Source organism: Epinephelus moara, chromosome 13 (genome assembly GCF_006386435.1).
Source record: "Epinephelus moara isolate mb chromosome 13, YSFRI_EMoa_1.0, whole genome shotgun sequence".
Taxonomy (NCBI): Eukaryota; Metazoa; Chordata; class Actinopteri; order Perciformes; family Serranidae; genus Epinephelus; species Epinephelus moara.
In genome coordinates, this window is record NC_065518.1 from 13,666,989 (window position 1) to 13,681,920 (window position 14,932).

The 14,932-nt window shown below is 41.6% G+C and overlaps 3 protein-coding genes across 3 annotated transcripts in view; 1 reads left to right on the forward strand and 2 right to left on the reverse strand.

The window, feature by feature from the left end:
• acadsb (acyl-CoA dehydrogenase short/branched chain) overlaps positions 1 to 4,219 on the reverse strand; it is an 8,029-nt gene extending 3,810 nt beyond the window's left edge. The window contains exons 1-7 of the mRNA XM_050060751.1: positions 4,099 to 4,219; positions 3,639 to 3,804; positions 2,336 to 2,436; positions 2,038 to 2,244; positions 1,725 to 1,895; positions 1,253 to 1,378; positions 1,071 to 1,163 (exon numbers count right to left, since the gene is read on the reverse strand). Coding sequence (XP_049916708.1) covers positions 1,071 to 1,163; positions 1,253 to 1,378; positions 1,725 to 1,895; positions 2,038 to 2,244; positions 2,336 to 2,436; positions 3,639 to 3,804; positions 4,099 to 4,131 — 897 coding nt within the window. The 5' untranslated portion in view covers positions 4,132 to 4,219. The remainder of the gene's footprint in view (positions 1 to 1,070; positions 1,164 to 1,252; positions 1,379 to 1,724; positions 1,896 to 2,037; positions 2,245 to 2,335; positions 2,437 to 3,638; positions 3,805 to 4,098) is intronic.
• Positions 4,220 to 4,458: 239 nt separating this feature from the next.
• LOC126400192 (zinc finger protein Pegasus-like) lies at positions 4,459 to 9,584 on the forward strand. The gene is made up of 4 exons (XM_050060752.1): positions 4,459 to 4,599; positions 4,833 to 4,989; positions 5,065 to 5,253; positions 6,460 to 9,584. Exons 2-4 carry the CDS (start codon positions 4,854 to 4,856, stop codon positions 7,380 to 7,382), a joined length of 1,248 nt encoding a protein of 415 aa, XP_049916709.1. The 5' UTR covers positions 4,459 to 4,599; positions 4,833 to 4,853; the 3' UTR covers positions 7,383 to 9,584.
• Positions 9,585 to 9,916: 332 nt separating this feature from the next.
• Positions 9,917 to 13,912, reverse strand: LOC126400193 (L-seryl-tRNA(Sec) kinase). The gene is made up of 6 exons (XM_050060753.1): positions 13,610 to 13,912; positions 11,886 to 12,141; positions 11,576 to 11,777; positions 11,388 to 11,463; positions 11,209 to 11,302; positions 9,917 to 10,302 (listed from the first exon to the last, which is right to left on the reverse strand). Exons 1-6 carry the CDS (start codon positions 13,826 to 13,828, stop codon positions 10,085 to 10,087), a joined length of 1,065 nt encoding a protein of 354 aa, XP_049916710.1. The 5' UTR covers positions 13,829 to 13,912; the 3' UTR covers positions 9,917 to 10,084.
• Between the last annotated feature and the right edge of the window lie 1,020 nt (positions 13,913 to 14,932).

The window sequence follows — 14,932 nt, forward strand, 5'->3', positions numbered from 1 at the left end:
CCTTGCTATATATATCTATATCTATATCTATATATATATCTATATATATATATATATATATATAAAAGCATAATTATAAGGCTACGAAAACCAAACGAATTTTATTTTATAGCGATTATACACTTGTATAAACATATTAATGGGTAGACTATTCAGATTCAGATTCAGATTGACAATAAACCATGCCAAATATTACACACTGGCCCTTTAAGTGACTAATGGGAACCAAATGTTTTTAAATTGGTCTATAAGTAAGAGAGAACACTGAAGCTAGCAGCAGCAAAACAGGCTGCAATGTAATCACTCGGGACATGTCTGCAGCGTCGATTGATGTCCACTATAAGTGCTTGTTTTTACCCGACAGGCTCAGATAATAATATTTTAGTGTCTGATGACATGATGGAATGGATGCCTACAGAGACAGACCTTTTTGTTAAAGAGTAAGATCCTTTTTGTTTAACCAGAAACACCTCCAGAATCCCTATGGCCAAACCTACCAGACTCCATTTGAATAAGCAGCGATTTTATTATTGTAAAACATTCTTCATCCAAGTCGATAGACACCAAATAAATCTAAAAAAAAATGCCTTGGTTCTTCTTACAACCGTTTTAACAATCACCAGTTCTGGTTTGATTTAAATAAACCCTCAAGTCACCCAGTTAGAGGTCAACTATGCTGGCTCTATACATGCTAAAATTAATGATTATTTAAATGAAGTCTGGTGAGTTTGGTGATGGAGATTTCGAGGCTGTTTCTGGTTAAACAAAAAGGATCGTACTCTTTGACAAAAAGGTCTATCTCTGTAGGGCTCCTCTCCATATGTTGCCAGACAATAAGAATAAAAATCTGAACCTGTCAGAGGCAAAAACAACACTTTTAGCGACGTACATTGAAGGTGTGCACCTGCCCCAAGTGGTTACATTGCAGCCTGTTTTGCTGCTGTCAGCTGCAGCCCTCTTTGAAATGTTCCCATTTGTCACTTCGACACAAAAACAGGCAGAAAAGGGGTCCAAGGTGAAAAACACCAAAGTCATCCTTTAAGTATATAATTTGAATGAAAATATTTTACCTGAGCTGCGATTCCAATCCTGCCCTCATTCAACATTCCAATAGCATACTTGTACCCCTGACCGATCTGCCCCAAAATGTTCTTCTCTGGTACCTACAAGGAAAAGCAAAAAGTTAGTAAAAGTCACAGCTCGCATTTGTTCCACATCGGTTCGGTGCAGTACAAGGTGCTTGGCAGTGTACCTTGACATTGTCAAAGTTTAGAGGGCAGGTGGATGACGCACGCAGGCCGAGCTTGTTCTCCTTCTTTCCAATCTCAAGACCCTGCGAGTCCCGGTCCACGATGAAGCAGGTGATACCTCTGTAACCCTGGGAAACGAAAGTGAGTTTGTCTTTATGTTTTGTACATTACAGGGGTAAGCATTTGTCGAGACTGAGTTAAAGAGGTCTTTATTTAATATATAAGCCAAGTGCCATCTAGTTCCATTACATTTGAGAGAAGGCAGACATCTCTACAGTCAATATCTCCAACTATCACACCAAAACAATCTAGACTGGTAAACAGCACTACAGGTGGGAGGAAAAATATGTATATTTTATTTTGGAGTGAACTGTCCCTTTAAGATTTTCCTAGTACTATGAAAAACTGAGTAAGTTGTGGATCTTTCTTGTCTGACAAAAGGCAACATGAACAGTAAGAGGAGCATTTACTCACAGCAGAGGGGTCTACGTTGGCCATCACCAGGAAAACACCAGCATGCTCTGCATTGCTGATCCACATCTTGGATCCGTTGATGATGTAATAGTCCTTATGTTTTTCAGCGCGCGTCTTCAGAGCGAAGGCATCACTCCCCGACTCTGCTTCAGAGAGGCAGAAGCTTCCAACCTGTGTGTCATGACACAGGTATACAAGGAAGTGAAGTAAAGTGCAGAATAGACACAGCAAGAGATCCACAGTATTGTGTAGTTGGTCATCTAACAACTTCCTGTCATGGCTGCCATACACTGAGCGATAGCAAATTGCTCACCATGTCAGTTGACAGTCGGCTGAGGTACTGCTCTTTCTGAGCTGCTGTACCCAGGTTGGAAACCAGTGTGTTGATCAGTGTGTTCTGGATGTCACAGAGCACAGCCACAGAGGGGTCCACCTTCGCCAGCTCCTCAATGACCAGTATGGAGGAGAAGAATGTGGAGCCAGTGCCGTTGTACTCTGGGTCGATCTCAATGCCCATGAGCTGTGAAAGTAATATCAGAGTCACTGGATAGAAAAAAAGACCAACACGGAATTAAGTGTTATGACACATCAAAATGAAATGCGTTACATACGCCCTGTTCAAAGAGAGATTTGATCACTTCCTCATCCATGGCAGAATTCTCATCCATCTTTGACACAAACGGAGCAATGCGCTCTTGTGCGTATTTTTTAACTGTCAAAGAAGAAGAAGACATATGCTTAGTGTTTTAGGAGTGTCTGTCTCCAGCTGTCAGCAGCAGTAGGACACACAGATGGGTGAGAAATTAAAGGAAAAACCAACATCAAGTGCCTCTGTACGGAGTCAGGCTACCATGAGCCTCCAGAACAGCTTCAGTGTTACTTGAGAAGTCTATGTAGCTCTATTGAAGGGGACAAATCCCACTCCTCCACAAGATATTCCCTCATTTATTTATAAAACCCTTACAACCCCACTAACAAAAGGTCTCCCACAAGGTTCAGTCTTAGGACCACTGCTATTCACTGTATATATAAATGATATAGCTTTGTCTTTGCAAAACTGGAATGTCCACTATTATCCTGATGACACTATTTTATATTGTTGGGCTGACTCTGTCACTTCGGCAATTGAAAACGAAAAGCACTTATGAATGTCAAACCTGTATTAAATGCCGACAAAACAAAATATATGCTGCCAAAAACATTAACTACAGTACTCTTCAAATCTGCACTCTAAATGGCACAAGCTCCACACTATAAATACTTAGGCATCTGGACCCATAACAAATTCACCTTCAAGCCACATATTGGTGCACTGACAAACAAATTATGAATGAAGCTTGCTTTTTTATACAGAACCTCATCCTGTCATCCACTGTCTTTATTGCCCTTATTTATAAAGGACTTCTTCACAAATTGCCCTCGTATTAATAATTAAATATTTGACATTACTTATTGGCTGGAGAGCCATTTCATTTCCACTGGGTGTCCACTACTTGCAGGCTCACAAAGGGGTGTGTCTGTGACAGCCAATCACATCTGTTAAAAGAAAGCATCGCACCTAGCAAATGGGTCAACCACACCTCCTCACTAAGGTAAAAGTTTCTGTCCATTCCTTGCTCAGTGTTGCTCTGAGAACTTTCCTAAATCACTCCTAAGCAAAGACTCCTTACTAAACGTTTTTATGTTAAGTTAGGAGCTCCCTGAGTGTTTGAACACAGAATGTTTGTGAATACACAGGCCTCTGGTGACTATAAAGTCCTTGGCATTTTATTTACGTCATTTTCATATTCACCAAACCAGTCAGTAACTCCTAAAGCACGGAAGTATCTGTATTTGAAGTGTTTCTCCACTCTTTTATTCAGTTGTTTCCTTTAATTACTCCCCTGTCTGTGTGTTACAAGACGTGCATCTCACCTGCTTCCCTCATCATGCTCTCCTCCTCTGAATATGTCTGCAGGGGAGGGAAGGCGACCCCTCCAGCTGCTCTGTCTGAGGCCACATCTGGGGAGGGATTGGTTGACCTGCACCTCCATCCAGCCTGGCAGGCTCCCCCCCAGGGTCGAGAGAGCTGCCTGCACGACTGAGAACAGGACAGACAACAGTGGACATGCCTGTCAGCGTGTTGGTGACAATGCACACTTTAAATAACGGTGCTAAACTCTCATGTGGGCCATCATTCACGACTAAATAAATCATTTTGTTTCATTGCTCTTATGCTAGCGTTAGCCGTGTTAGCTAGTTACGTCAACAAGAGCCAGCCGAGGTACGTAAGTTACGTAATTCAATGATAAAAGATCGATACAGTGGAAAGATATTTATACCAGTGCCCAATCCCATCAAATAATAATAATATGTCAATAAAATTCAGCCTCACCTTTGAGAAAATCCTGACCAACGGTGCCGCCATGACAGGTTACAAAATGTTTACATGCGCGTATGAGAACGACCACTGGAATGATGCTGCCTTCAGGTGCCCGTTGTGCCAGTCGGAAAAACTACACTTGTATTTGATTTTATACGTACACTAATGTATTGTGACAGGGAGGGGGGTTGTAATCCAAGAGGAATTTGATTTAATAAAAACAATGTGTTCGTATAACTAGGGAGAGTCTGTGTATTTCAGTGTATGGGGTGGACTTGTGGAATGGGCTGGGTGATGAGTTGAAACAAAGCCTCTGTATGTGACATAAAGATGAACTCATTCTCCCCCACAGCCCTGAAGGCAACAGTTGCGTTTGTTGGGACTCTTACCAAATACGTAAAAACCAAACCGGAAGCGTTCACTTGGTTACAATTCTAGCCGAATATTTTATCCCATGAGCCTAAATTTCACACTTCTCTCTGCTTAGCGATAATGTTGCTCAGACGCTAAGAGGTAAGACATGAATTACGTTGAGGTTTTGTTAGATAGTCGGTGTTAATGGAAACTGCTGTACGTAAACGGTTGAGCTAGCTAGCTAAGCGCGTTAGCATTGTTGTTGTAGCTTTGAGCTAGCCATCATATTATAGTTAGCAGCTACGTTAGCTAACGTTTCTGTAGGTTATCAGCAGTCAGAAGTGAAAGTAGAGTTGTCACACGTCTACTGAGATATCTGTGGATGTTTTTAGGTGAAACACTGAAGAAGGAGGATGGAAGAGATAAAGACCGAGCCTGTGGATTTTGTGAAGGAATTCCAAGAGTACCTGACCCAGCAAACCCAGCATGTCAACATGATCTCAGGCTCTGTTTGCGGAGAGAAGGAGGCAGGGGAGCAGTTTCAAGCCGGTAGGGATGCAGTAGAATATCTTGCACAGCTTTGATAAATTAAGAGTCATACCTAAAAGCCATTTTTGGTTTTAGTTGCCCCCAGGAGTGAGCAGAATGGTCTGGACCCTCCGTCTGTGGAGGTGAGCCTGCCCATGGAGGACGGGTCAGAGGTACAGATGGACGGCCTGGAGAGGACCTGCGATGGGAAGTACAAGTGCAGCTACTGCAGCTATGCCAACAAGGGCATGGCTCGGTTAATAGAGCACATCCGCATCCACACAGGTCAGTGTTGACACTGCATTCATTCACTGAGACAACACCATGCCCAAACATGTGTCTGACAGTGCTGAGGAGCTGATGTACACCAGTCAGCCACACCATTAAAACCACTGACTGATTAAGTTATTAACATTAATCATCCTCTTAAATGTTCTGCTGGGAAACCTTTCATCCACTTGACACGCACCAACCACCCTAACACAGTTGCAGACCAAGCACATCCCTTCAGTGGTCTCCCTAGCAGAACAATGTGCCATGCTGCAGTCAAAAACTGCTCAGAAGTGGCCCGAGGAATGTGACAAAGAGCTCAAGGCGTCAACTTTGCCTCCAAATTTCCCAGATCTCAATCTGATAGAGCATCCCTGGTATGGTCAGAGCCAAATCTGATCCATGGTGGGGCTTCTGACCTGTCCAGACATTGACACAGGACCTCTGGGCGTGTGCTGTAGTGTCTGGCAACAGATCCTTTGAGTCCTCTCAGTTGCAAAGTGGGGTACCAACCTGTCACGCAAATTCTGTATTGGATTGGGATCTGGGTGAGTTGCTGCAGGGGGCATTGCCATCAGGGAGTGTTGTTGCCATGAGGAGGTGAACTTGGTGTGCAGCGGTGTTTGGGTGGTGTGTGTCAAGTGGCACCTACATGAATGCCAGGACCCAAGGTTTCCCAGCAGAACATTGTATTGTAACAAGATGGTCAGTGTTATTCATTTCACCTGTCAGTGGTTTTAAAGGTCCGGTGTGTAAGATTCAGGGGGATTTAGTGACATCTAGCTATGAGGATTGCAAATTGCAACCAGCTGAAACTTTTCCCAGTTAGAATTCCTTAAGTGTTCATTGTTCAGGAGGTTTTTACCGGGAGCCGAATTAACCACAGAGGTCTCTTCCGCTCCAAAACAAAAGGACCAGGTGATTTAAACCTACAAAAACACTGAATAAAGCAGTTTCATGTTACAAATGAGTGTTTCTTCTATGCTGTTTGGCACACCGCAGATGGGCCAGTTGCCCGGCACCTGCTAATTTGTGCTTACCTTTTTACTCTGATGACTGGAAGATCTTTTTTGTCTACAACATCTTCCCTCATTTTGTTTAATGCCTTGTCTGGAACACATAATACATTTTGCTCACTGCTTCACAGCTGTTTACTCTTTCACAGTAAAATATACTTGGTAATATCCCCAATTATCATTTTCTGTCATGTTTGTGGCCTAGGAGAAAAGCCTCATCGCTGCCAGCTGTGCCCGTTTGCCTCAGCGTACGAGCGCCACCTGGAAGCCCACATGCGCTCGCACACAGGAGAGAAGCCGTACAAGTGTGACCTCTGCGCCTTCCGCTGCAGCGACCGCAGCAACCTGTCGCACCACCGTCGCCGCCGCCACAAGCTCCTGCCCACGAGGGTCGCCCGCTCCCCTTTCGCCAACAAGAGAATGCTGAGCTCCCTGCAGAAGAGGACGGGCTCGCTGGGCTTCGGCAGACGGCTCCTTATCAACTTCAGCCCTCCCTCCATGGTGATGCCAAAGTCGGATTATCTGAACGACTTGTCTCACAAGTTCCACCACCATCTGAATAGCAGCGAGTATAAGAACCTTCCCAAGGTAGATGATCGCGACAGAGGTGCTAATGGTTTGACTTTTAACAACCCACTGGACCAGCTGTCTACACTCGCTGGCCAGTTAGCCGACCTTCACCCTGAGTCTCAGACTCCTGCATCCCCAGACAGGGAGTCCTTAAAAGACGAGAAGCCCATTCTCATACAGCAGGTCTCTAGCGAACATGCTGCCATGTGTTCAAATGGAGTTCAAACTTCACCTCATAAAAATCAATCTCCCGCCTCAGGCCACGGGAGTTGCAGCCCCGCCCCCGGCCTCGGCTTTGAGAACAACGTGAACACTCTGACTGCGAGCGTTAGCAACAGCCAGCCGAGCACACCCGCCCCTGCGCTGACCACACCGGACCAACAGCTGTTACATAAATGCCAGCACTGTGACATTCATTTTGTGGACAATATCCTCTACACGATTCACATGGGCTGCCATGGCTATGAACATCCTTTCCAGTGCAACATCTGTGGCCACATGTGCATAGACAAGTATGACTTTTCATGTCATTTTGCCCGTGGACAACACAAAAAGTGATTCCAGGCAACATGGACGCGTATGGAGTCTTGCATTTTTAAACTTCTATACAGCATCTGACACAGTTTACTACTAGTCCTTTTCATTTTATACTCACTATATTGTTGCCTCACTGCGTGTCTACATGGCTTTGAGCTTTTCATATTAGTTTTAGAGTGATACTAACAAAGGCTGGACGAAACTACTGAAACATTTTGTAATACAAGATACACTTAGACCCAGGCAAAATACCAATATTATTTAGATATTGTGATGGACGACTAGATTTTGCTTTAGACTTACACTGCAGGAGTTGTGTGCGAATGTGTAATTGGATGTTCTGATATCGTGTTGCTGATGTTAAACATGGTCACCATTTACCTCAATCCATGAGGAATATTCGCCTTTTTTGGATTCTCCATTCACAGTGGAGGCATATGAGAAAAACAAAGTTTTCTTCATGAATTCAACATGATACATGGTGAGTAATTGATGTACAAATGGTCATTTTATGGGTGAATTATTCCTTTAAAGGCTTCATTACAGTAGAGTGATGCAATTTTATGAACTCTTCTAGGTGTTCTATTATTTGACTTAAATCACGTAGTCATTGTATTCACATTACTCATCATTACATAAAAAATCTTGTGTAAATATTCTGTGAAAGCACAATTAGTCAGCCCGCAATACTGTCGTAATATCAGTATCAGGGTATTTGATTTTCTCCATGTCACCCAGCCCTAAGCTCACTCAATGTAATTTCAACTCGTCCTGCAGTCAGTATTAGTTTTGCAAAGTGGCATCATGACCACTGTCTCTCTACGCCAGTGCAGCTGCTTATGTTTGATATATTAGTGTCTCAATACTCTGCAGAGTCGCCAGGATTTCACTAAGCTCCCGTAGTGAATCACAACTACACAGGCAGCTCCATATGAGACATTTTAAATTAAATATAAACAGTATTGAACACCAAACATTATGAGCCACAGCTCGGTATTCATCATGGAGCTGTTACCAGGGCTGTCCCGAATACTAGTTTTGGAGCATTTTCAGTTTCAGTTTTCAGTTGTTGCACCTAAAATTACGTGACCGTTAGCTTCTTTGTTAGCATGCAGGTCACAGTCACATGAGCCATAATAGCTAGAAAGAAAGAATTCTTTGCAACATGGCTAAGCTGTTGCAGTTTGGGTGTTTGCCACACTTTGTCCACATGCTTGACTTTTTCGACATCTTGCTAGTGAAATCTTTGAGCCTGTTACAGGTAGTCAAACTGTTGGAGTCACAAAACCAGGCCTTTCACTAAGTTTAAATGTTACTGTCTAAGAATAATTAATGTTGAATATAGGTGGGAATCACCAGAAGATTTACGATATGCGATATTATCGCGATACTTGAGTCACGATACAATATTATTGCGATTTTAAATATGTTGCGATATGCTGAGTATCGCGATAAAATATATTGTCATTTATTACCTTTTTCAACTGTAAATTATGTCCCCAAAGGAAAACTTTGTCAACATCTGTCTTATTTAATACGTTTTCAGACTGTTCATCTCACTTCAGTCACTTTTATTGCAAAGAAATGTCTAGTGGACTGAAAAAGCAATGATCGTGTACCAAAAGCTGACTTATTTGTAATTTTATTCATTTATATAGTAAAAAAAAATCTAATCTTGGCACCGTACGACTATACAATACTGTGACACAAAAATATTGCGATATTAGGTTGCATCGATTTTTTTAAATTTTACTATTTCATAATTTATTGGCCATTTTGGAGCATTCAGACACTGCTTTGGACATTGAAGTTTAGCTGTTAAACTATAATTTTGTCCACCATCTGTACTGTATATGGCCTGTTAGTCTAATTATACATCATAGTTTCCATCTCAGATAAATTAGTTTGACATATTTCACAATGAGAAACTGAAGTGAGGTGTTAAGAGACTGAATTTTCTGCTCAGAACATAAATGTGTGTCCAGCCAGACTCATTAAAACTCTGCTTGCTCTTCTGATATTTATTTATACCTCACGCCGTAGACTGCAAAAGGTGTCGGCCAAATCAGTCACTATTTTAGATAACATTTCGATAGTGTTTTTGTTGCTTATTTATACCCAAACAATTTTATATTCATCAGTTGTCGCGAGTCATTTTGTGGTACCAGTTTTGAAGCACAAAATCTAAATTCACCGTAGCCACTTCTTCTGTGTAGAGTAGCAGATGTCNTGTCGTATGCTGTAAAGCCCTGTGAGGCAAATTGTGATTTGTGATATTGGGCTTTATAAATAAAATTGATTGATTGATTGATGTCGAGACACTGTAAAGATCCTGAAGATGTAATGTGAAGTAATGTTAATTTTAATTTAATAGCGTTTGAAAGTAAAGACTTGTGTATGTAATTACCTCATTATGGACATTAAGTGAAAGTTTGAGATCAATGGGGTCTTATTTCTCTGTAAGAACATTGTTTGTATGCTGACACCATGTTTGCAAACTGTGTAGATGATGAGTGTATCCCTGTATCTCGAGTTTGAAATAAGTTTTGAGGAAATAAATTCTTTTTTTTATTACAAGATAAAACATTATTCATACATTCTCTGTTTCACTCAGTGCCACAAAGATCACACTTTATTTACATTTAAACACAGTGTCACAGATTCTCTTGTGACGTTTGATGTGATTAAACCTGCCTTTGTGCAAATTCACGAGTCGATTCAAGTCATTTATTTTCATTTATGATTCTCAGCAGGATTTCTTTTGTGTCCCGATCAAAAACGTCCATCGCTCTTTTCACCACACGTTCCACGTCAGTGTCCTCGTCTTGGGTGAAAGACGCTTCTTGGAGCAGCTGTGTCCGCAGGTTGTGAAGAAACGTTGCTTTGGATTCGTTCAGCTGAGCGGCCAAAGACCTCATGAGCTCAGGAAGTAACTGATTCTCTGAAGTTAAAGGGACAGAATGAGCATCACACTGGGCTTCAAATGACAAAGAAAATTTCAAATGTGTAGTATGACAGGGACGGATGTTTTCAAGTGGGGCTGTATGAGGATTTATCCACAGTAAGTGTATTACCTACAGCAGACGGCGGTTTGGAGAAGCAGACAGAAGCTAAGCAGTGTACTGCTGTGGAAGGGGGGCAGCAGCAAAATGTGTTTATGGTGTGTTCAATTTGCACTGTAAAGTTGGTATTTTTGAGTCTCTGGTTTGGACATTTCAACTGGAACACCCACCTGAAATTGAATTGTGCGATTGACCACACCCCACCTCAAAATCCAAGATGGCTGCTCTGTGCATCAACAGTAGCCAAACACTGTTTATTAGCACTTCTGTCTTGTTTGTGTCTCATTAAAAGAGTGGTACACACAGTCCCATCCAACTTCTATCTGCAAACATGTTTTTAGACGTGCAACAAAAGTTGGATGAAAAAAAATGACTCAGTGTCACACCAACAAACTAATCGAGGCAGCGGCAGACCAGCAGCTCCGGTGTTCTGTGAGTTAAAATTACTGTTTTTGTCAACGGAGTCTGGTGGCATTGAAGAGAGCATAGGTAACGGCTTTACTTCCCTGTTGGAAACGGCTGTCTGCTGGTGACGTAAAGTGGTGAAAATATTCTATATATCGCATACACTTGAGTTTTTTAGGGTAGCTAAAACGCGTTTCATTGCGGCCCCCATCCACAGCAGCACATTGCTTAGCTTCTGTGCCAGTACTCCTGCCTGCTCCTCCAAACTGGGGGCGTGCCGACCGCCATCTACTGTAGGTAATACACAGACTAGATAAGTACCTCACACAACCCCGCTTCAAAAAATCTGAACTGTCCCTTTAATGAAGCTCGCAGCTGACCTCTGGCAGTCTTCATGGCTTCAGATATGTGGCGTCGACAGGCCTGGTCAGTCTGGTGAACAACACTGGTGGCACATTTCAGGCGGTCCGCCTCCTGCACAGATGAGATATTACATAAGATATAAGATCTATTTTAAAGTCCACTATTAACAGATTTGATGGGAGCTACGTCGACACACCTTTTGCTCTGTGTTGTCCTCAGCTGGACTCAGCGGGTTGCTCAGCGCCGAGGAGATCAACTCCATCACCCTCTGGCTGAGGACAAGCCAGACAGGAAGAGAAACAGATGGAGGGAACTCATTAATACATGATTTATGTTTGTAAACTTCAGTTGTAAGTGTTAAAGCTGCTTATTCTGCTGCCTTACACATCACGTTCAGACAAATTGTCTGTGGTGTTGAGTGAAATGCTGCTAGTCTCCCACGAGTTCTTCTGTGGATTTGGAGACTCCAAACGCTTCACCATCTCCACTATCACCTCAGTGGGAATGGGCGCAAACCTGCTCTGGTTTCGTCTGATGCAGGACTCCAAGTCACACTGCAGATACACCTGGCAGAATCCCAAGGAATCTAAAAACACAACAGACAGATTAGTCTGTCAGACCATATGGTCCTTTATGAACAGATTATGAAGTTAGTGGCCTATGCTATAGACAGAAAAGAAAGCAGAGTGCTTACACTTTCTTGCAAGTTGGTACACTTCATATCTCATGCTTGGATAGTAGAAGTTGTCATCCAGTAGAAGGAGAAGTGGTGCCCGCTCAGCCTGTGAGCGGTCCAAAGCTTCAGGCCACAGTAGAGCTTGAACGCATCGCTCCCATGCAGCCTTGTTGATCTGACAGCTGCTCGGCAGCTCGGCCAAAACTTGAGGTTTCTCCAAGAACTGCTCAATGCAGCGCAAAACTGCCTGTCTGTGTAACTTCCATTCAGTGTGCTGAAAAGAAGGAAGAAAGACATCTGCTCAATATAAACATTTTTAGTGCATGCTGGAGATATGAAACTGAATTTACATTGTTATGGCACAAAACTATACTGATGTGGACACATCACTGTGTGTATGTGTACTTAAAGGTCCAGTATGAAGGATTTAGTGGCATCTAGCAGCAGGCCAGCCATTAGGAAATGGGGAGGATCCCTATACATTTTTATACTTCCTGCGAATACAATTCAATTAATCATATCTCCATGTGTATTTTCTATCTACTTGTCTTGTATATACTGTTAAGACCTTGTTTTCTTATTTTGAAAAACAGTAATCACATGTGTGTCCTGGGCTGAGAAAATATCCTCCAATGAATGATTAGAGAAAAGTAAAATCAAAATATGTTATAACTATAAAATTACATTTATTTATCATTGAAACACATATAACTTGTATTGTCAGTGATTTAAGTCTGTTAGTAAATTGCTGTTCTTGGTCCCATTTAAGGGTCAACCATAGACCTTTCATGGGTCTCCCCTTGGCCTTGGACCAGGGTCATCTGTACCCTTTGACCCCCCTGACGGTGGGCCTGTCTAGCAGTGAGTTTGCAAGATTTAAACTTCTCCCATGTACCAAGCGTGTAGAAGGCCGGCGTGAATGTGCAACTGTCTATATCCCTACGAAGCCCCTAAAGTCCCAAAAGGTGAAATTTTTTTGTTTAAATCTTGTGCGCTTCCGTTTATCTGTGTTTATCTATGTGAACAAATTCATTACATAATAACTTGTCCCCACAACATAAAATTTGCATACAAGATAATAATTTGTTTCCTCAAGGTAATAACTTGTTCCTGTAAAATAACTGTCTTTTGTGCACAAGACAAAAACAATAAATAATAAATTAAAATCACATTTTGGGTCTTTAGGGGCTCTGTGGGATCCACTCTGTGGCTCATTCTAAGGTAACAAAAACATAGCTATGAATATTATATACCATTTCTGCCAATATATTCCCCTAAATCCTGCAAACTAGACTTTTACTAATTATTTAAATTTGAACAAAATGGAAAAATAAATTAATAAATAAGAATAAATAAAATAATAAATCCAGTTGTCATATTCAAATTGCTTATTTTGTCTGACCAACAGACCCAAACCCAAAAACTTTCTGTTAAATATTATAAAAGCTACGAAAACCAGAAAAAAAGTCACATGTAAGATGCTGCAACCACTATTTTTTTTGGCCCTTTTCCTTAAATAATAATAATTATATATATATTATAGTACTTTTTCTCCTCCTCTCCTCTATCACCTCATGTAATGTCCCTTAAATAAATAATTATACTTTGCTGCAACGTCCCTGTGTTATTACCATAATACAATTATTGTTACTTTTAATGTGTTAATTCTTAATGTTACTAACTGATATTGGTAGTTTGTGGTAGCTACTAGATTAGGACCAGTCTAGTTTAAAAGTATTTACAGTTTCTTGCAGTGTGACACCGTCCTCCTCCACTCTGGTCTGAAAAGCCTGCTCTGGGATCAGATCATCATACGGCACCACCCCGGCTCTCCATCCTCGCTGTGCGGCGGCTGTCACGATGTTCCGGGCCAGCGTGGACTTCCCGGCAGCAGGCAGCCCGCAGAGGACACACAGACAGGCCGGAGCCCCGCTGACACCTCCGGCTGTCTCTGCTGCCATGAGCTACCACAGAGCCGCTTTAAAACTCTGCTCTTTACATGATGTTGTAGCCATGACAGCTGACTTCCGCATTGTGCCGCGTCAAAACACAAGGGGACACGTAACTTCCGGTCATGATGTTTTCAAAATAAAACCCCAGAAAGTGAAGTAAGGAAGATTCACACAATAAAATATAAAAGATAATAAAGGATACAGAAAGGAGTAATGACAAAAAAAGATATATAAAAAGGTCAAATGAATTATTTTACAATTTAAAAAAAAAAATCACCATTAAAAAAGGCAAAAGTGCAGACAAGAGGTGGAAAAATCAAGATTATTTACAATTATTTGCATTGTTGAAGACAGTTGTTCCCAACCTTGGTGTAGGAACCCCTTAAGACACCCAAGGAAAAAACTGAGGGGTCACTAGATATTTCTTTTACACAATATAGTGTGTTCTGTTGCTTTTATGCTTTTATTTTTTTAAAAACACTATATTTTCACCCTTTAAAAAACATTCAAATGAGTGAGGACAGCAAATGTAGAAAGGCTGAAAACAAGCAATTCATTTATCATATATACTGATAAATACTATTGTTTGTATATAAACTGGCCCCTGGTCTCCTGTCATTTTGCAAAAGTGGCCCCTGCATAAAGCAAGTTGACTATCCCTGCCCTACAGGCTACAGAGGATCTATGGTTTACGTCATTCAGTCTTTATTTTGGGAAAGCACTGACACACCTAAAGCGTCTAACCTGCCAAAACACACATGAAGGAGGAGCAGGGAAGGAGAGGTTAATGTCAGGGCCATTTCCACAACTCTTTAACCAACTCAGTGCAAAAGCAAAAAGCGAAGTCACTGCTTCATGCAAATTTCTGACACCTACGTCAGAGTGAAACAAACAAGGGCTATGCTGATAGAACAGCAGCTTTACTACAGTTCCCATGAGCCCTTACTCTTAAAATAAAAAGAGCTTGAAACCTATTGCCTGATCCATTTCTTTATTACAATTAACATCCATGAAATCAAACATTTTAAAATATTTTACTACATATTAACACAAAATACAAAAAGTTTGGTGATATTTTTTAAAAATATTTTATGTGCACGTGTCGATGAGTGA

Bases quoted from the DNA above. Each gene is read 5' to 3' on its own strand.
- LOC126400192 (XM_050060752.1), top strand. From the start codon at position 4,854: ATGGAAGAGATAAAGACCGAGCCTGTGGATTTTGTGAAGGAATTCCAA. The intron at 4,990-5,064 runs GTAGGGATGCAG...TTTTGGTTTTAG, and splicing joins AGGGGAGCAGTTTCAAGCCG to TTGCCCCCAGGAGTGAGCAG. The intron at 5,254-6,459 runs GTCAGTGTTGAC...TTTGTGGCCTAG, and splicing joins GCACATCCGCATCCACACAG to GAGAAAAGCCTCATCGCTGC.
- LOC126400193 (XM_050060753.1), bottom strand. From the start codon at position 13,828: ATGGCAGCAGAGACAGCCGGAGGTGTCAGCGGGGCTCCGGCCTGTCTG. The intron at 11,778-11,885 runs GTAAGCACTCTG...TTGTGTTTTTAG, and splicing joins GTACCAACTTGCAAGAAAGT to ATTCCTTGGGATTCTGCCAG. The intron at 10,303-11,208 runs GTCAGCTGCGAG...CTTTAACTTCAG, and splicing joins AGCCATGAAGACTGCCAGAG to AGAATCAGTTACTTCCTGAG.